At 47.6% G+C, this 20,453-nt stretch overlaps 1 protein-coding gene across 1 annotated transcript in view; it reads right to left on the bottom strand.

Annotated features, from left to right (window-relative positions):
• The window catches only part of LOC144136429 (uncharacterized), a 123,249-nt gene that overhangs the window by 80,186 nt on the left and 22,610 nt on the right, over window positions 1-20,453 (bottom strand). Inside the window, exons 2-4 of the mRNA XM_077668732.1 lie at window positions 19,454-19,522; window positions 3,334-3,697; window positions 2,586-2,863 (exon numbers count right to left, since the gene is read on the bottom strand). Coding sequence (XP_077524858.1) covers window positions 2,586-2,863; window positions 3,334-3,697; window positions 19,454-19,522 — 711 coding nt within the window. The remainder of the gene's footprint in view (window positions 1-2,585; window positions 2,864-3,333; window positions 3,698-19,453; window positions 19,523-20,453) is intronic.

Here is a 20,453-nt window from a genome sequence, read left to right on the forward strand (position 1 = left end):
ACACGAGCAGGAGCCCAACGAGGGCCATTTCTTGCATGCTGCTACGTGCCTCTCGGGGCGTGCTTATTAATGACGCGATCTGGGCATACAAGCCCACGCATACACCCTCTCGAGCACGCGCGAAGAGCTTCGCTCTGTTAGCCGTTCGGCGCTCGGCAGGCGCAAGAGGGCGCTAGCGCCGATCCAGCACACCCTCGGAGCGTGTCGAGCGATACCCAACAGGGCGAGCGGGCGAGATTCGTGGAATTCATATCCGCAGACCCCGGCGGCAAACACGATGTAGAGGTCTCTGTAGCAAAAACGGCGATGGATAGGACGCCTCTTTTGTGCCGCACAAAGATCGATGGTCTGAACGCAACGTTCGGGATGCGGCGCGCGAGCAAAAAAGAAAATGTGCACGGGTTCACAGCGCTTTTGTGCCGTCCCCGTATAAGATGGGAGGGCGGGTTTGCGACAGACTCAGATGTTGAACCAGCGGGGGTGCGCATTTCCAGTTCCGGACGCCGAGAAAGCCGCTATAGAAAACATATATAAAGGAGCAGGCGCCAGTAGTTCCAGCGCTGTAGCCATGTACCTTGACGAAGCACTCAGGAAGTGTTGCCTTTTATATATATACTTGTGTGATGGCCACGCGTATCCGTCACGTTTGCACCCGCTGACAGCACAAGAGAAACGCTCTTAGCTATGAGAGCAGTACAGCTGGAGATGTTATCCCCGCCCCGTGTCTGAACGCATTCCACGCACTGTCTCACTAAACCGTGCCGCGTTGTGCAAGGTATACTGTCTGCGAATCCGACGCCAGATTCACAAAGCCTGTTGTAACTTAAACCGGTTTCTGATTAGGCTCTTCTTGGCTGTCGTACCGCTCACGATCACGATTGGCCAGCTTACCGGCATCAGCCAATCACGGCTTGCTGTCGCATGCGAAATGCTGTCTGAATTCGGCCCCCGATGGCGGAGCACTGCATGGTTTTAGTGAGGCGGCGTATAGGAAGACCAGGAAGCGGTTTTACCTTGCCGAAACAACACTCGCGGAGTTAGGCCTCCGACTCGACGTCACGGGCTCAATTTCCGGCCCCAGCGGGAGGTCCGATTTTTGTCCTCGCCAGAGCGCGACGCGCAGAGAGAAAATAAGATACCACGGCGTCACGGACGTTCCGCAATACAGCTCCGAGCCAAGGCCGCTCCCTCCTATCTTTATGAAGGAGTCCGAGATAACCAGCGTTAATATAACACACAAACATTCTGTTAAGAAAACACACAAACATTAATAAAACACACAAACTTTCTGTTATAAAAGCGAAGTTAGGGTTGTAAGAGGCCGCTAGGTGTAAGTATGAACAGTTCAGTCCGTGAATGAACACATAATAACTATAGTTTGTCTTGCTGATACCAGGAGACAAGGATAAGGCTCTAAGTGGACACCCAAAAGCGCCAAAAGCAACTCTCAGTGACGCAATTTCCAAGCTAGTATTTAACCGGAAAGAAAAGGTAGTCAAATTAAGAAAAATGAATGAAAGGGAAACACCCTATCAGTATACAAAAACAAAAACTAAGGAAGAGCTGTTTAGCTCGCTTAAAGGATAGCTTCTCGTGCTCTGCAGAAAGAGTACCCGCCAGTATGAAACTGGAACCAGCATAGGCGGGGCGGACAGAGTTTACAAAAAGGTCCAGAAGCAATGCTCAAAGCAAGTTTCAGAGCTATAGTTTAAACCAAGTTTTGTATTCAGCCCGGCAATAGCTAGTACGCAAGTTATGATATAATTTTTAATAAGAAAGCAACCAGGATGGGGTCTGGGTTCATGCTCTTATCTACTCTCGAGATTTAATAATCAGAATGACAGATTAGGAGAGAGTAAGTTTGTACAGTCGATTATCTACAGATCGCATCTGTCTACATTTCCGTTGCAGAAGGACGGAAGCTTCAGCGTACAGTTCTGGTTTGGTTTGGTTTGGTTTATGGGGGTTTAACGTCCCAAAGCTACTCAGGCTATGAGGGACGCCGTAGTGAAGGGCTTCGGAAATTTCGACCACCTGGGGTTCTTTTACGTGCACTGACATCGCATAGCACACGGGCCTCTAGAATTTTGCTTCCATCTAAATTCGACCGCCGCGGCCGGGATCGAACTCGCGTCTTTCGGGCCGGCAGCCGAGCGCCATAACCACTCAACCACCGCGCCGGCCTCAGCGTACAGTTCTTATTTACCCCATGCAAGCTTCTACTGAACATTTATATCGGGATATTAACGCTGTAAAAAAAGTTAGCATAAAATGTGAATACGTTATAAGTATTTGCATATCACTTAAGCATTTGTGGATGTTTCTGTGCGTACGCTTTCTTAGCGCTTTTTGCCCGCTCTCCACCGGTTTCCGCGTCATGTCGTGAAAATAAATAAATAAATAAATAAATAAATAAATAAATAAATAAATAAATCGATTCATCGATAGATCAATCAATCAATCGATCGATCGATCAATCAATCAATCAATCACTCAATCAATCAATCAATCAATCAGTCAGTCAGTCAATCAATCAATCAAATAAACCAAGCAATCAATCGATCAATCCGCTACTCCTCACTCACCCACGTGTCCCTTGGCGCGGCAGACGAGCGGCCCGAGCGTGTGCTTGCCGGCCTCGTTGGCCTCGCCGGTGTCGCCGAAGCGCAGCTGCAGCACGGGCAGCCGCCGGGCGTCCAGCAGCAGGCCGGCGTCTTCCAGCCACACCTGCTTGATGTTGGCGTCGCAGTTGCACGTCGAGTTGCGCCGGGTGCGCAGGCAGTACGGGTGGCAGCCGCAGCTGCGGCTGTCCGTCTCTGCGCCGCCCCAGTAGAACTGGTCCTGCCAGTTGCGGCCCACCCACCTGCACAGCGTCGCCACTATTGCCTTTACGCGAGCGACAGCATCACGACCCGAGGAGGTCAGCCTGGATCCACACGACAGCCGCGACTGTAATGGCTTCTGTGAGGAGCGACATAGTCACGGATGGACATCAGTCGACGGCGGTTGCGTAGGAAGGCCAACGCTACGGAATCTGTGTGAAACCTCGCTCCGAGCTGCAGACCTGTGTACTAAAACGGGGCCATTAATAGTTTGAAACGAACCCCTTAACGGTCATCAACAAACCTCAACGTCATTACAGGAGGCAGGCCACCGGACTCCTTATTCGGCGCTTAACCATCGAACCCCTATCCCTTCCTTCACTCTTCACATGAGAACGACAACGACAGTGACGCGAATGCTCGCTCACTCGATCGCTGCGAAGCGATCCTCTCAGGCGTCTGCCTACCTAGCGATCAGCTGCGGCGCGCACGTGCACGGGGGTGTACGCACCAGCTGTCGAGCCCGGGCGGGTACCAGAATCCGAACATGGCGCCCTTGCAGTCCCAGCGGACGAACTGCTGGCAGGAGAACATGCTGTCGATGAGGCGCGTCAGGTGGCGCTCGCTGGCGTCTCCGTAGGTGACGTTGCGCGAGTAGGAGCCGGGCGGCTCCTTGCCGCGCACCTGCAGCGTCTCCTCCAGGTTGTGGTGCACGATGGTGAGCACCTGGAACAGCTCGCGGCCGTCTCCCATCTCGCAGTCGACCCAGATGGGCCTCAGGGGACCCTCGCCGTCCACGTCGATCTGGTAGGTGCCCGACGTGCGCACCTTGTGGTGCACCCACAGGTCGTTGCAGTTGCTCCGGTTCAGGTGGCCTGCGCGTGGGCGACGGGGAAGGGGACAGGCGTGCTATCTTAGATGACATCAAATATCCCATTACCTGCCAAGGCTAGCTTAATACTAAATCAGCTGAGCTGGCTTGTCGCTTTGACACGCCGATAATTTTCAAGTACCTTCACCGCTCGCTGATTTTGCTTACTTGTTTTTGTCTGCCCTATTTGGTTTGCCCTCTTTCAAAGGGAGTGCAGCGCGTACACGGGGAGTACGCAAGGGTCGAGGGAAATAGAACCTCACCCAAGACATTGCGTTAAAGTACGCCTGAGTTGGATTATTCAGCAACCTAGTTTACAATATCCCATATGAGCAATTAAAAACAAAACCACGGTGGCCAGCTCAGTTTCTTAATTTTTCGAGGACTTGCCATGTGGCAAAAGATGAGGCTGTAGATAAGCTGGAGCATAGACGTGGAGGCCGTTCTCCTCCAAAGCCAGCACACTTGAATTCACAAGCTCTCACGCGCACACATCGCACAAGAGAGATGAGCGCTTAACTACCGTAAAGACAGGGACGAAACAGCACCTGGATCACATCTGTCAAGTTTGTGGCTCGGGGCAAATGTTACAGACACAGCAAAATGAGCACACTGCGCCAGAGGAATCAGGATTCCTTTCGTCGTAGACGAGCCCGCACACCGTCTTTCATCTCCACCTGTTATAACCGCTTTTCGATATATGACACCGATTGCGCACAGCTAGATGATGCGTTCTAAACTATACACTATAACTCCAACTAAACGCCTAGCGCCATTTATTTATTCTTCTTTATAAAAAGCTCTGTAACACATCATACGCCTGCTTTTTAGCGACTCTTTTTCTTCTGAATGAACTCACCTGTCACCGAAAATAAAGTGACCGAAATCACGACAAAGATATATTAAAGGACTACATGGTGATATTTAGCAGAACTATCAGCGCACAGCAAGTTCACAAGCTCGTGTATATCCGAGCATACAGAAGCAAATGGCGCATGCGCGAACAAGCAGGAAAACCACGAAAACTGATGGGCGTTGTGCGTCTGGTCCTCCAACTGCACAGGTGCTGAGAAGCAAAGCGCAAATACCGCCGTGCGCTCGCACCACGAGATGGACGTAAGAACTGCTTCTTCCATGTCCAGCTGCGCCCTTTGCGGCTGCTGCACGTACGCAAGACATATAGGCCGAATCGCCCGAGCTGGCAGAAAATCGGCGAGAGCTTTGCGTCGTCGGAGGAGGCGTGTGAAAGAAGGATGCACTGACAACGGCGGCGCCCGAACAAGAACAAGAAGAGAAGCGCAGAGGTGACGTCTGAGTTAGCCCGCCTTTTCCTCTCGCAACGGACCCGTGAATGTGAAAACAAACACTGTATACAGACACATCGGTGAGAGAACCACTCGTGACGACATCCCCCAGAGCCATGGCAGCGTTTGACAGGTCACTCGGGGAGCGCTTACACACACGACGTGTTTTCCGCCCGCGTTCCCCTATCGACCGCGCTTCTCAGTTCGGCTACAGTTTCGGCCATCGTTCGCCGCCACATTCTATTTTTGTTGCTTCTTTCGCGAGCATCGCTGATGCTGAACCGAGCAGACAGAAAGAGAGCATTTCTGTCACTAGCAAAGCCGAACCTGACATAACGGCTTTCCTAGTGTCAGCTGCCCGGCGCGGATCTCAACCGCCGCTGAGCAAGAATATTGCCGCCAGGTGTGCCCGGGCGGCGCCTTGAGAACAAAGAAGTGAGAGACGCGCGTGCTCTTGCAGCTGAGACACTGCTTCACTGCTTGCGGCCTGTGCCTAGCCTTTTTGGTTCCGCAGCCTACTTGTGACAATATAAAAGTCACCCTTTCTGGGGCAAACGCTTCAAGACATCTTGGAAACGTTCAATCCCAATAAACGTGAAGAAACTAAAAGAAAAGGATCTAGTAGCCAGCACTCTGAAACGTAAGCACTGCAACTGTTGCTGCGCTCTTCAAACGAGAAGGTTCACTCTGCCGAATGTATTCTACGCGCTGTTTACGAAATCATGGAAGCCCGTCTGGTCGGGGCGTATCATAAACAACAACTAGGTCACTGATCAGTTGAATTCAGTACGTAATCCTAAACAAAGTTTATAAGACAACGCCGCGGCTGTCACGCGCCAGTCTTATTATACGCTGCGCTCCCGCGTGGTACCTTTTTAACTTCACGTGGCTGGCTTCTAACTCCTTTTTACTGTGATTCGCCGCACCATTTTCCGACAAACACAAAAGCGTTGACGAGAATTTCGAGCTACGCCTCACCCTTGCTCGTGTTTACATATGCGAGCTGGCTTCGGCCCTCTATTCAGCCGTGCGTCTACGTCTACACGATGGGCATTCACCAGACGAGTCGAGGAGCTCGGGGCGCTTATAAGAACGCGTAAATTTTCCGCCATTCCGGCCTTGGTTCCGGAAGAATGAAAGAATGGACCTTTTCTACTTTTTTTTTTGTTCGCCGGCTCAATTTTACGGGTAGATAAAAGCGAACCATTGTTACTAGCACTGTTTTGATCGCCTGTTATAAGTAGAAGAGAAAGAACGAAATACGAGGCAATAACAAGAAGCGACCTTGAACTTCTCCTCCTGCGTTGCGCTCCCCTTCGAACACCAAATATAGCAACGCCTTTCGTTTCCTGTCATTCATTTGTCGCCGACACAGTTACTACCTCGAGCCAATCGAGTGCGCAACACCTGCGCTTATAAGAAATTCAGCCCCGGGCGCGGGCGTCCCTCTCACAGAAGGTCAGACAAGTTCAACGTTAATAACCCTTTCATAACGTCATTCATAATCCTCGTCACCGGAAGGCACCGGAGCATTACCAGGACGAATGCGTGCGTGCGTGTGCGTGTGTGGAGCGCGGAATATTAACAGCGGTAGCCATCGCGTGATGGTGCGCATGATCATCGGTGAGGCTGAGCTTCTCCGCACGATGGAAAAGTTCCCTCGCCTCACTAAACCAGGGATCAACAGGTCGCGACGCGCAATAGGGCACAGACCCCTGGGTGTGACGCAGGTCCTGAGACAGCCGCTCATTCGGCGTAATTGCTGCATGCTCGCGAGGCGCTGCCTCCTCGTCACACGCGTGGCAGATAACGAATATGCATGATTTACGCCGCCGCCAAGCCGACCGCGGACGGCGTCGCCAGCCGCCACAACAATGCGATGTCGCGAGAAGTCTCAGATGTGTACACAATCAAAAGGACAGTAGCCGCAGCTCGTAGTTGTGGATCGTTCTGGAGTGCACGCCGCTTTGGTACGCCAGGTTGCATAGGTGCTTGCTTTCAGGCACTTGCGACTAAATATCCACAACGGAAAATGTACAGTCTTTGTCAAAAATATACAGCCCAAGGGATTTGCTTCCACGCTGTGTACAGGGGCTCTTAAGCATATTTGACAATCTTAATCTCGGGAGGCTCGAGAACTTGAGTTCCTCCCGCCTTCGTGAGATTAGGGCCCCTGAGTTTGCAAGAGGAGCTGCGCTGCAGGGCTCAGAAGCAGACCCCTTGTGCTGCACACTTTTACCAAAGACTGTACTGTACTCGAAGCCGGTGCGCAGCTTTCCCGTGGTAGCGCAGAGCACCACCTACATATTGTGACGAAGAAGACGGCGAACTGTGCAGTGGTGCGGGTAGGAGCGCTCGCGCTAGGTCGGCAGCCACTAAATCATCTCATTGCCATCGATCATAGTGTCTCTTTCTTCGGCTGGCCGCCACGTAACAATATTTTCCGCAGTAACTTAGAAACTTATGCTTGTTGGTTCATGTTTCTGAGTTGAAGTGAATCAACTGTGTGTCCAGCTCTGTGCGTCCATCTCATTCACCGTCCCTTGTCTTTTGATGCGCAGCAGTTCGGAAATATTTTCCTCCTCGTCTACTGTCTTTACTACGTTCCTTTTCTATATTTGTTTGCGCGCTGGATGAACTTGGAGTGCCTCAATCGTACCATTGTAAACAGTGTTTTTTTGCTTTGCCTACTTGCGACGGTATTTGTACCGATTTTTTTCGTGATTCATTTTATCACCTCTCTACCGGAGGTCGCTGCAACCTGCGAGATACAGTGCTGAGAGTACAGCTAAGTCTCAAAGGCAAGATTGACAAATAGCAAAAACAAATGAAAGAATGCATAACAAAGATTATTATGAAGAACGGGCCTTAATGGGCACGTTTGACCAGTAGTCATATGATTATCTTGGACTACTATTTAATTTGTGCAAGTTAAGTTCCGCCTGCAGATGTAACGCTTCTGTTCCCAGGTTTTTTGCGGCCAGTATATATCTCACTTAATTTTTCCAATCGTCTTTTTATGCATATTATTTTTTTTTCACTTCCGCGCCAGAGCGCCAAGCATGTAAATTTTTCGTAAACCCACTAATTCGTGCGATTTGCTTCATGATTTCATCATTATTCCTAGCATCCTTCATCCATCAGTTTCATATTTGTTATTTTCAATAGGAATGCCTCTCTTTCACCTTCATTTAGTCTGTGCTAGCCGATAGGCTCCTTAATGTACGTAATGTACGTACTCTACGTAATTCTGGTGAACTACGTATAGTACAAAGCTTTCGACACAATGCGATAACTACGCTGCCTAATAATGAAAGTAGGTCCGCAGAAAAGACACAAGTACACGCACACACATGCTTGCAAATACACGCATGAATGAACGCACGCACGCACGCACAAAAAACACAGAACCGCTTCCTCGCACAACAGTGAGGCTGGCGGAAAAAAAAGCGAACCATATCGGCTCCTGCGTGGCAGGCAGTAAGTACACTGCGTCTTCTTGGCTCGCGTTTCCTCCGAGGCGAGTAAACGATTCCGTACGCGCGCGGTACATTTCCGCCCGTTATGCTGCCGTTATTGGTCCCAGTGGCGGGGCGCCCCCGACTCGCTCTCGCGTTTCGGGCTCGTGTCCACAGAGGGGCCCGGGCCTACCGTGTATTGCGCAGCTCTGACAATCGTTGCCATACAGTCGCGCTGCCGCGCCCACGGCAACTTGGCTACGCTCTTTCGAATGCGTTTCCAGTCTGCCCGGTTGGCGTACCAGCGTTGTATCAGACTGGCTTTGCTACGTGTACCACGCTGAGGCAGAAATCAAGCTTGAGCCGTACATTCGCGTCCTTCTGGAGATAAATACCACCGCTTTGATCAGCGCGAACTCGGCGACAAGATGCCTCGTGCAGGAGGGCTTGAAACGTAAATGCACCGTTGTAGGGTCACTGACTACTTATGCTTTGAAAGAGAACATTTTTTAGGCAACTGTCAACGCTTTCTTAGCGATAGAAATCTCTCATACGATCAGTGGCGTCGCTGTAGTTAGGAAATTGTTTTGGGCACGCGTGTCGTTTTCTTTGTTCTGCGCCAGAAACGGTGCCACGCGGAACGCTACCCTTCCCCGGCTTTGGAGCAAATCGCAAGGCAGGCGCTTATACGAAGACGTACCATGCGTTGCCTGTTAATAAAGACCCGTCAGTCACAAGGGCGCAGGCTATTTGGTTCATAAGTTTCCACGCTTTCGCGCAGCGCACTGGTCCAGTCAAAGGAAAGAACGTGTGCAACCTCACTGTATCACTTGTTCGAGGAGCGTGGCCCTTGCTGAAGTAGTCCTGACACGCGTGTTCTCACAGATTCCCACGATGCGGGTCAATTTACGGAAGGTTATTTAACCTACGAGATGTAGCAAAAAAAAAAAAATTCGCACAGCACTGAAGTTCGACCGGTCCAGAGGCTTACGGGCTCAGAGGACGAAAGAGGATGTGTAAAAACAGGTTATTAGAGAACACTAAGACTACGTTCGCGCCTTATATTTGCTTGCGTTGCTGAAATAGCGCACACGGGTAAGCATTTGCGCTTAGAATTTCAAGGACTTCATGAAGAGTTTAATTCCTCAACGCAGTCGTTAAAGCCACACCTGTCCCTTTCAAGGTTTCCTGCACTTTTAACTACTGATCCGGACTGCTGATCCGGATTTTTGACTACTGATCCGGAGTTCCCGGGTTCGAACCCGACCGCGGCGGCTGCGTTTTTATGGAGGAAAAACGCTAAGGCGCCCGTGTGCTGTGCGATGTCAGTGAACGTTAATGATCCCTAGGCGGTCGAAATTACTCCGGAGCCCTCCACTACGGCACCCGTTTCTTCCTTTCTTGTTTCACTCCCTCCCATATTCCTTCCCTTACGGCGCGTTTCAGGTGTCCAACGATATATGAGACAGATACTGCGCCATTTCCTTTCCCCCAAAACCAATTATTATTATTATTATTTTTAACTTAGTACCCAACAACGAAAGCAGAGCACACGTGATTACATGCGCTTGGCGATCGCCGTTCTGCACAGCCCGTTGCTGCCGCAGTCATGCACAAGGATTAACAAGCAACACCAGATGACGCGCGAGGCGTCACGCACACTCTGGCTACGTTCCCACGCTAGGCGCGTGTGGGACAGGAGAACAGGCTTCGGGACTTAATTTGGCTCGTAAGCCGCCTGATCCAGCTAGCGGAAAAGGCGAGGCGAATCCGAGCTTCCGAACGGACTTAATTACAGCCTTCGCGATACTTGCGATTTTCTCCGTCAAGCGCAACCCAACAGCAGGGAACGACGCGGCCGCAAATGCCAGCCTGGTAAGCACGTCACGCAATCAGCCTCGTTATAAAGACGGATGAGCGTGTTGACAGGGGCTGTTTATGCAGGCCCGTGCGTCGCTACTGGCACAGTCGGCGTTGCCTGGACGTCATTCGGGCGATATTAAGTGGCATTCATCAAACTTCTGCAGAAGAAAGTACTGCTTTTGCTTCCCTAGAGCGAGTCACTTGATATCATTAAAATTAACCAGCGCCGCCATCCGCATGTGCTTACTTTGTCGACAGCGAGAAATTTCAATATACTGCAGAAAGAGAGTTAGAAAGGGTCGTTTGCAGCGCGTGCTCAGTAACGCGTGGAAACACGTACGTCTGCTTTTTGGCTTTGGCGTAGATATTGATTCATGCCAGAATGGAAGGCATGTATTAGAGCGAATTTTCGCGGAACAGGACTGTCGGACGAGTCGAGTATGACTCTCGCGGCATTGTTTCGCAGAAGCGTTCAGGCCTTGGTTGTAGACACGCACAAACACTGCAGCGACATGACATCAGTTAGGTGGGCGGCCCAATGAAAAATAAATAAAAATAAATTAGGCCTAGCGACCTGGCAGCAGGGGAGAAAACACAGAGTGCAAGTTAGCAAGCAACGTTTCATAAATTATTGGAATGGAATAGTAGATTTGCTAACGAAGTTATGGACCTGAACACTCTACACTCTTCTCGACTACATTATTTTTTCCATGACAGGCGCGTCGTTTCACGTGTCATCCACGCAGAGTTTGCAGTTTCACGCTTTATGGTACAACTAAAATGCCTCCGTTGGCTCGCGTTACAGAGGCCGACTTGCACACTCAGCTGAGTTGCTGCGCTGATCACGACAGATACTTATGACACCTCTATTTTTGTCTTTCTGTAGACAGCATGTAACTTTTCTTTTTCTTAAGCTAGCCTGCTAGAAATTCATTTCTTGATTTACAAACAAATTTACACGCGCTAAAGCGACAGAACTTTTCCCACAGGAGGAGTTGGACAATAGTCTACGTGCAGTGCCGCGACGATAGGTAAGAAGACACCCGCTTTTCGAATTGAGCAATGAATTATGGCGGGACAGTCAGCACGTGAAAAGCCACGGACGATACACTTCTTTATTTTGTTTTTAGCCATATACAAGCCCCCTCTCTCCCTTTTTTCGGGAAAAAGAAAAAAGAAACGAAGTACCTTCGTTTCGTGCGCTTGTCTTCTTCAGAGTTATAGATTATGCAGGGAAGATTTTCACATTATCGGCTGTTAAAGAATTTAATTCCGAGGAAAGTCAAAATCCCATTTTATTACGACCCCCTCTCCCTCCCCCTCTCCCCATTCCTTTTTCCTGTGCTTTGCGTTAACACAGTGATAAGGTTTTCTTTAATGATTCAAAAGCGAAGGCGGTGAACCAACCACACCTATTTAACTCTGCGGAAAGCGCGAGTGGATCGGGAACGAAACGAGTCGTTCAAATGAAACAAGTTAATTTTTTTCCCCTGTTGAGAATTGAGGTAACTGTGACCAATATGTTATCTTTACTCCATTTTGTATCAACTTCGTGTTCCTTTCGTGTATTTGCCTTGTACCGCGTTCGTTGTGCGGTTATTATATTTTATTATTTCTGCATATTCCTTTTTGATATGCCCCTTCACCCAATGCTCTTCGGCACCTGTGAGGTACAAACAAATAACAAAAATAAAATATGAAAGTAAAGAGTAAGTTAAATGGTAAGGCAGGGAAGAAGACTGAAAGTAAGCGATGCTTATCCAAAACAAAACACGAGTAATCCAGAGAATTCAACTTCTCCAGCAAACCGAGCTGAGGTAATTTGGTGCGAATCCGGAAAGTCGAGGCAACCGTCGAGCTCGCTTAGCAGGAAATTTTTTTTCTTCTTGCAAAATTTGCTTTCTAGGAAGATTCGAAAACAGCTTAACTTGCAATATATCGTTTTCGTGGCACAGAACCGCCGTTATCCCCCCCCCCCCCGCCCCCCCCCCCTTTCCGGCCCTTCTTCTTATTTCCTCATTCTGGCTGCACTACAAAGGCTGCAACTTATAGAATACCGAATACCGTAGAATTTCAGTACCACTTTGTTTATGTTCAGAACGCTGACGGTTCCAAACAGGATTTATGCGAAATATTTTTTTTCTTCCCGAGAAAAATCCACCAAGAAAAAGTTTCGGGAATGCGGGTCCACGGAGAAAAATATATAATTCCGCTCCGCCAGGCTGTCCGGTACACTGAAAACCCTGGAAGAAAGATAGAACATGCATGCGCTATCCGCTGGAATAGATACCACCTGGCTGGGTAATGGCTGAACGCAGAAAGAAACAACTTCCAAACAAAAACTTTCGTCCCGTAAACTTTTTTTTACTGACTGTAAATGTATTAAAAAAATTAAAAAAAACAACACGTGTGTCATTACGGCAGTTGGAGGGCAACAAAACTCAACCCGTGGACTTCGCTACAGGCTTCTTCCTGGTTCGTTTCTGCTAACCACCTCTTCTGGCTCAATAATTCATGGCCTACGTTATTAGGTGCGTCAGAGTTTCGATGTTGCGTGTTTACTTCCCACCCCCTTCCCCTTCTTTTTTATTTGCCACATGGCTAAGTGCCCAGTTGTAGTTAGGAAATACGTATACAAGGAAGTGAAGAAAAGCCGAACCTGGGCGCTTTGCTTAGCAATCAAGCTAGGCGATGAAGAAAGCAGGAACAAAAAAAAAAGCATAGAGAAGAGTAAAGAAGGTGTAAAGAGAGGTTTCGAAGAGAATGAATATTAGAGCTGCACCGAGCACGTGTCTGCCAGGTCCCGCTCCCTGCATATGAAGAGAAGCCGAGACACTTTCTGCCGCGTTTCGCCACCCTTCCCTTCTCCACGCCGCTCGATGCGCTAAGCCCTGGATTACGTGATGACGAGTGCGGTATTACGCTGACACGTTAGTCAGTTTCCCACGCTGCGTAGCGAAGAGTACAGTAGGCAGCAGCGCCAGGAAAGGAAAGGTCGCGGTGCTAGATGTAAGGGGGAGAGCAGCAGGTCAAGGGAAACTGAGCCCTCCTCTCCACTCTATCGTTCAATTTCAGTGCGTCCATACAGTTTCTATATTGTATATTTTCAACGTTGTTTTACAATAATAATAATAATAATAATAATAATAATAATAATAATAATAATAATAATAATAATAATAATAATAATAATAATAATAATAATAATAATAATAATAATAATTGGTTTGGGGGGAAAGGAAATGGCGCAGTATCTGTCTCATATATCGTTGGACACCTGAACCGCGCCGTAAGGGAAGGGATAAAGGAGGGAGTGAAAGAAGAAAGGAAGAAGAGGTGCCGTAGTGGAGGGCTCCGGAATAATTTCGACCACCTGGGGATCTTTAACGTGCACTGACATCGCACAGCACACGGGCGCCTTAGCGTTTTTCCTCCATAAAAACGCAGCCGCCGCGGTCGGGTTCGAACCCGGGGTTATTTTACAGTGAAAGAAATCTACAGCTATCATACTTGAAATCCTTCACAGAGAATTGCTGTTGGGCTACTGCTTTAGCCTTTGTTTTTCCCGCAGCCAACGATATCGAAACTGTTTGTCCTTTGACATTTAATAGACAGATTCCGAACACACACACACACACACACACACACACACACACACACACACACACACACACACACACACACACACACACACACACACACACACACACACACACACACACACACACACACACACACACACACACACACACACACACACACACACACACACACACACACACACACACACACTATTATGCCACTCTGCTCGTGACCGACGAGGGACCGTGTGCACACGATTAAGGAATTTTCTGCCAATAATATTGTTGCGTTAAAAATTATGCGTGTAGGTGGGTGATAGCAGTGTTTTTGTGCCATCAAAACAATGTGTTCAATCAAAGAGATTGCTAGAAGTCATATGGAACGAAGGTTGAGGTTATGTACTAGTAGCGTGCACTTAATCATTCTTTGTGTTTGGCGCATGATAGCCTGAGTTGCTTATGCGCCATAAAACCCAATACAATACAAATGATCATTATCACGGCATGCGGAACACTACTTTTTTTATTTTTAAAAGACGTGGGAAGACAAAAGCATATTATAAAAAAAGCTCAAAACATTATGTATTGCCAACCTTACATCGAAAATATTCTATGCTTAATAAAAGGCGAGATCAATAAAGAGAAACATGGGATGAAAGCAACACGATCATCAAGAGTGCGATGATCAGGCGGCACGCATAGTTTTGTGTGCCTGTTCCGGGTAGCTTCCACTGATCGCTAAATGAGATCAGGTTTTAATAATGATACCACAAAGAATACATATTTCTCTCGAGCAAGAGAGTTAACTCAAACAGTTTTAACTAATCAAAAGAAGAAAGCACATGATGCCTTTCTTAACAACGTCCTTTCGCATGGGAATGCGGCAGAAAGAACGCAGCGAACCAAGACTGGTAGATTAGAACGAGCGTTGAGGAATACCCCTGGAAGGAAACCGCATTGCGGCGAAAGAAACGGCTCTCTTCAAGAAAGCTGGAGGGAACACTTGAGGCCTGCCTAACGAGTGTGGCGCGATAGCGTTAATGGGTTCCTTCAGCGATTTGGGGTCATTGTTTTTTTTTACCACCACAAAACAGTTAGCCTACCCTTAACAGTGCAATGGTCCGCCGCGGTGACTCAGTGATTATGGCGCTCGGCTGCTGACCCGAAAGACGCGGGTTCGATCCCGACCGAGGCGGTCGAATTTCGATGGAGGCGAAATTCTAGAGGTCCGTGTACTGTGGGATGTCAGCGCACGTTAAAGAACCACGCGGTCGAAATTTCCGGAGCCCTTCACTACGGCATCTCTCATAGCTTGAGTCGCTTTGGGACGTTAAAACCCCATAAACCATAAACCAAACCATAAACCTTAACAGAACAATGAGACAGCACTAGAGATCCTTCCCGTGCTAGTATTTCCTCTCGGTCACCTATGTTCTGCCTACATGCCCATATTTGCGGAATTGGTCATTCTCTACTTTACATACATACCACTCCTGGCGTAGTGGGGCAGCGGTTAAGCGAAAAAAAAAACAAGATCTAATCTCGTTGACTAGTAACGTGATTAACTAAGCTCTGATAGTTAACTTTTCAACTATTACCGATAAGCGACTGATTGCAATTAGGAATTCGTAGCCGGCCGTTAGTGATATTCATCTCAGTTTTTAGATTTCGCGGTTTGCGAATGGCCCCATAAATGGCCCAAATTTGTTGTGCCCCGGTGGCGAGAAAAATCGTGGTTTCGAAATTCAAAAAACTGATGTGGCTATTATACTAACGGCCGACTACAAACTTCTAATCGCAATCACGCGCATATCGGTAATAGCTAAAAAGTTAACTATTAGAATTTAGTTAATCATCTTAATAGTTAACATGATTCGCCTGTTTTTTGACGTCCGCCAATACTGGTATTACTATGCCGCAAAAACCCTCTCTTCATCTCAAAGACCCTATTTTATTTTTATATCTTACAAGGCGGGCTTCCCTGAGACATTTGGTACAAATACGAGTAGAAGGAGGCTGGGCTGAGACAAAGAACGGAGCGGATGACGCGACATGCAACAAAAAAAAACGAAAAACAAAGCATTCAGAGACGTGACCCACCCCCGCTTTTACTCACAGCGTCTTATAAAGAAGAATACGAAATGCAGTCAAACTCAGGACAAGAAAAAATTTGCATGCGACAAACGCGCGAGACTGTTCGCAACTAAAACTATTCCTGACCCGCCCACGATCGAAAACGGGCGTGCAGCGGCAGAATGGCGATATTGAATTCGAGCGAAAACGTGGTGAACGCCGTTTGCTGCGTCTAAACGTGCACAAGTGTGTACCCTAAGGCGGTTGCATTACACGAGCCCAATACACGTCTAGCGAATCAAGGGACACGCCCGAAGGGAAAATCTCGAATATCGTTCGCAGCCTAATCCGCCCTGGCGTCTTGAATTCGGCTTCTGACTGTAAGCGCGTGGCGAGTGATATGAGGGCGTTACCGGAAAGTAGGCCTAGGCCACTAAATTAAAACAATTCTATTCAAATTCTATTTCATAAGAATTCTTTTCGCGCGTCGTCACTGGAACAAGCGACTCTCCGCTCTCGCTATCGCCGGAATCTGCGAGTCGGCTCAGAGGATAAGTGTGGCATAGAATTGAATAGGATGTCCACTGTATATCCACACGACCGTCTCCCAGGAGCCAGTGACGATTGAATTACGTCTCTTCGTATCCGAAGTGTCACTTTCATTGAGCCGGCATATTGGCCAGAAAGAAAACAAAAACTGGATGGAATGTTCGCTGGTTCATTACAAATGACAACGCATACATGGAAGGTCTTAAGGGGAATAGCTTTCACATTCACAGGTAATGTGAACAACCCAACAAAGTAGCTGATGCGATTTGAAAACAACACTTGGAGAACTGAATAACAAAAAAGTGCATAAGCCAATTAACTAGAATTTCTGGTACTTGCTATCGCCTCGAGAAATGCGACAGCACTGTAGCTAACCGAATTTTCGCGATTAACATGGCGTTTGCAGAAAGTCAACAAACAACGAACGCCGTCACATAGGCGAAATTAGAGCATCAAAACGATTTTTGATTAAGAATTTCTTTCGGAGAGAACCTCGTTGCGATAACTTGGCGTGCATCATTAGCATATGCAAATAAAGCAAAAGCCACGTACGCGCGCTACCTGGAGCCTCACTACCAATTTCATACAATATCCGCCTTTGGTTATCAGCGATGGCTTCTGTAAAGCTCATTAAAACAGCGTCCGAGAAATAATTAGGAATTTCACTACGAAACGAAATCTCTAAAAACTTTGCTGGAGGAAAAAGAAATATTTAGATTACGAAGCCGTTGGTGTAACAAGTGAGATTCTGGTCTCTGCTGCGTAATACTAAGCTCATTCTTTCTCGGAATGTCTCGCAAACAGATCTGAAACCTTTCGCCCTGGCGGTACGCCGGTAGCTTGCAAGACCGGCATTGCACCACCTCAGCGTCAACCCTTCAGGTTATTGATACACACACGGTTTCACGTCTGCGTCTAACCTACCATTACTTTATGTTTATATTGCGTTTAGCTTTCTATCACGGACATTCGTGTCCTCCGGCAATTCGCCAATCTTACACGATACGCATTGCGTTCCCAGCCTGCTTCTAGCGCTTCTCTCAAAATTCAAAGATTTGTTAATCCACATGGATTAACCCGGGATTTTATATAAGACATATTAAGTTAAAAACCTGAATAAACGCCTTGAGACACTTTCCGCTGGGTGATTATATTTTAGAAAAGTCGCCTTTGGAACAAATTTGATTTCTGTAACAGGCCAAAACTTCGATATAGAAGAAATTGTTTCAGTAGGTGACTGTATCATTTATTGTCACGTGAAAAAATGTTTGCCAACGCTTACACGAGCGTTCAGGGAACCTGACCAATTTAAGTTTTTGTAGACGAACTAGAAATCTGCAAAAAAAAGCCTTTGCTCACGAGTAGTGGTTGGTCAAGCAATAAAGCACTGTCACATACGTGGAAACGATTTCACGTCCGCGCTCAACGTGAAAACGCGCTAGTTCCGCTGATAGCGCCACGGCACAAATCCCTGCTGGTAAGGCATTGCTCTGAAGGTCGGTTGTCGTTACGAATCGAAATGTGCGAATAAATCGGAATAGATTGCAGAAGAACCTCTTCAGTCACTTCGCAGGCGATTGTAGGTTCTGTCGTACAGTGAGAGACCAACAAAGATCATTCCCAGAAACCTGAGTACAGAAAACTGAGCACACTCTGCAGATAATTTTAAGAAAAAGGTACATTAGTAGAATAAGATAACAAAAAATAGTAGACAAATTTTCAATAAAGTTTTGCGCTCTAATGCAAGCTGCGTGTACAGCAGGTGTACAGCAAACTTTTGAAAACCATTTTTAAAGTCTTTCCCTACCTTAAGTTTCTCCTCAGTGTCATTTTGAACTCTAGCTGACGCATGCCTCCTGCGAATGTGCAGCACAGGCACAGCTGTAAGAACGACATTTCGGACCGAAGATAGTTTCCACGCTGGTGAGCATGCGCAGAGGCTTGTACCAACTAATGCCATAGGTGACACTCTGATTGCTTGAGCTGAGTAAATGTTGTCCAAAGAAAGCCGGGATAGGTGGGAAAGGTCAGCGCTTAAGGAGCTCGAGCACGCTACGCTGGGCCCAAACGATCAAACATCCGGTCATGTAATGAGGCCTGGCGGGACAACGAATGGATTGTCGTCCAAAAAGCAAGCAGGAGGATTAGGGCTCTACGACGCGAAGGATTAGGGCACCGCTGCCCAGCGCTTATTCTAAAGAAAAGCTCTTCCCGTGTCCGCCCATCACCGGAAGTATCTAGATTTCAGCCAGTCGTTTTATTTCTTTTTTGATTCCGAAATGTCCTGCCTCCGCTTTGCTCAGGACGTCGTTACACGTCTGCCCGTCCGTCCGTTGAATCCTGTGTTCGCTTCCGTTTCCCCAAGACCTGACGAACGTGTGTTCTTTCGTTCTTTTGATTTTATTTTCAGTATTTCACTGCGTTTACTTTTTAACACTAATGGCCATTACAACGACAGGTAACATTGCTTGCTGGATAGATATTGCAAGCTACTCGTGTATGGGGCTCGTTGTTGTTGCGACGCCTTCATTCTCGTACATGATTTGCTCCGATTTGGTTTGATCCGATTCGTAATAACGGGCACCGCGCATTTGTGCATTTCGTTTTTACCGGAATGAATACGGCATTCCAACGTTGCTATCGATCATGGCTTCGCTGCCTTTAACCAACGTTATCTCTAAATATGAGTGGAAATCTTGGCAGCGAGTAAAACAAGCAGAGAAGACCCGTTATACTGCACTATTTGGAGCATTCCGTACTCAAACAAAATTTATCGGCAAAGATATTTATTGTGGAGAACGAAGTTAGGACCCCTTATCCGGACCTAATGAAAACAATAAAATAAACAAGGAACGGGTATACGATCCCGGGAGTTTAGCTGTATCATCATAGACAGTTCATTTACAACTGGTAATATAAATGAGGAACTTACCTTGACATAGCCACGCTTGTAGGCTCAGCGCAACAATATATACCAAGCGCCCAACGCCTGTCTTGAGCTCTGAAAGAGAAACAAAAAAATATGTATGTAATTTATGAGTGTGGCTGAAGAATAGAATCAACCTGCACTGCGAAAAAAAAAGAAAGACAAGAGCTTTTTTAGCTTTTCAAACTATGCACAGGGCAGCTAGAAAACATATTATACGTTGGACGTTTTTAGGGAATGCTGGCTGCCGAGATAACGACTCTTCTTGTGCTCTATATAAGTAGCAGCAAGTTCAACCTCCGTCACTGAAAACATGCTCAAAGTTTTTCTACTTTAGCAAGTAGATTACGCGAGAAAATTCGCACCAGCGGTGTGCACTATTTTTGGATTACAGGCGCGAAAACAGACAGACCACAAGGTAGATAAACGGGAGGCGCTCCGTCCCGTTTATCTACCTTGTGGTCTGTCTGTTTTCGCGCCTGTAATCCAAAGATGTACCAACTTGCCCAGCAAGACGTTCTTTTAAGCTATATTTCTAGTACAGTGGGCCTGTCTGTGTGTGTGTCGTCTCCATGTTTTATTGACCAATGGATTTCATGTTCCGTGGCTACCACCTGTCGTGCAAGGAATATTGCCTTCTGTATCAAGAATGGACTGGTGCCTGCTGAAGTAAGTGCCCTTTTCCGGCCTATTCTACCCTCCTGGGGGCATGTAAAGCGGATAAGTAGGATCCTCAGGTCTGAATTATGGCGTCAAATCCGCCTGCTAAATGATCTTCTACGTGTATCCTGCCAAAAGCAATATCCTACCTGGCTCGCTGACAGAAATCTTCGCTCCGTGAAGACGTTAGCTTCCCAAATAAGGCGCTCCGTCCCGTTTATCTACCTTGTGGTCTGTCTGTTTTCGCGCCTGTAATCCAAAGATGTACCAACTTGCCCAGCAAGACGTTCTTTTAAGGTGTGCACTAGCAAAAACGATCTCCCATATGACGCCCAATTTCAGCCAG

Source organism: Amblyomma americanum, chromosome 6, assembly GCF_052857255.1.
Source record: "Amblyomma americanum isolate KBUSLIRL-KWMA chromosome 6, ASM5285725v1, whole genome shotgun sequence".
Classification (NCBI taxonomy): Eukaryota; Metazoa; Arthropoda; class Arachnida; order Ixodida; family Ixodidae; genus Amblyomma; species Amblyomma americanum.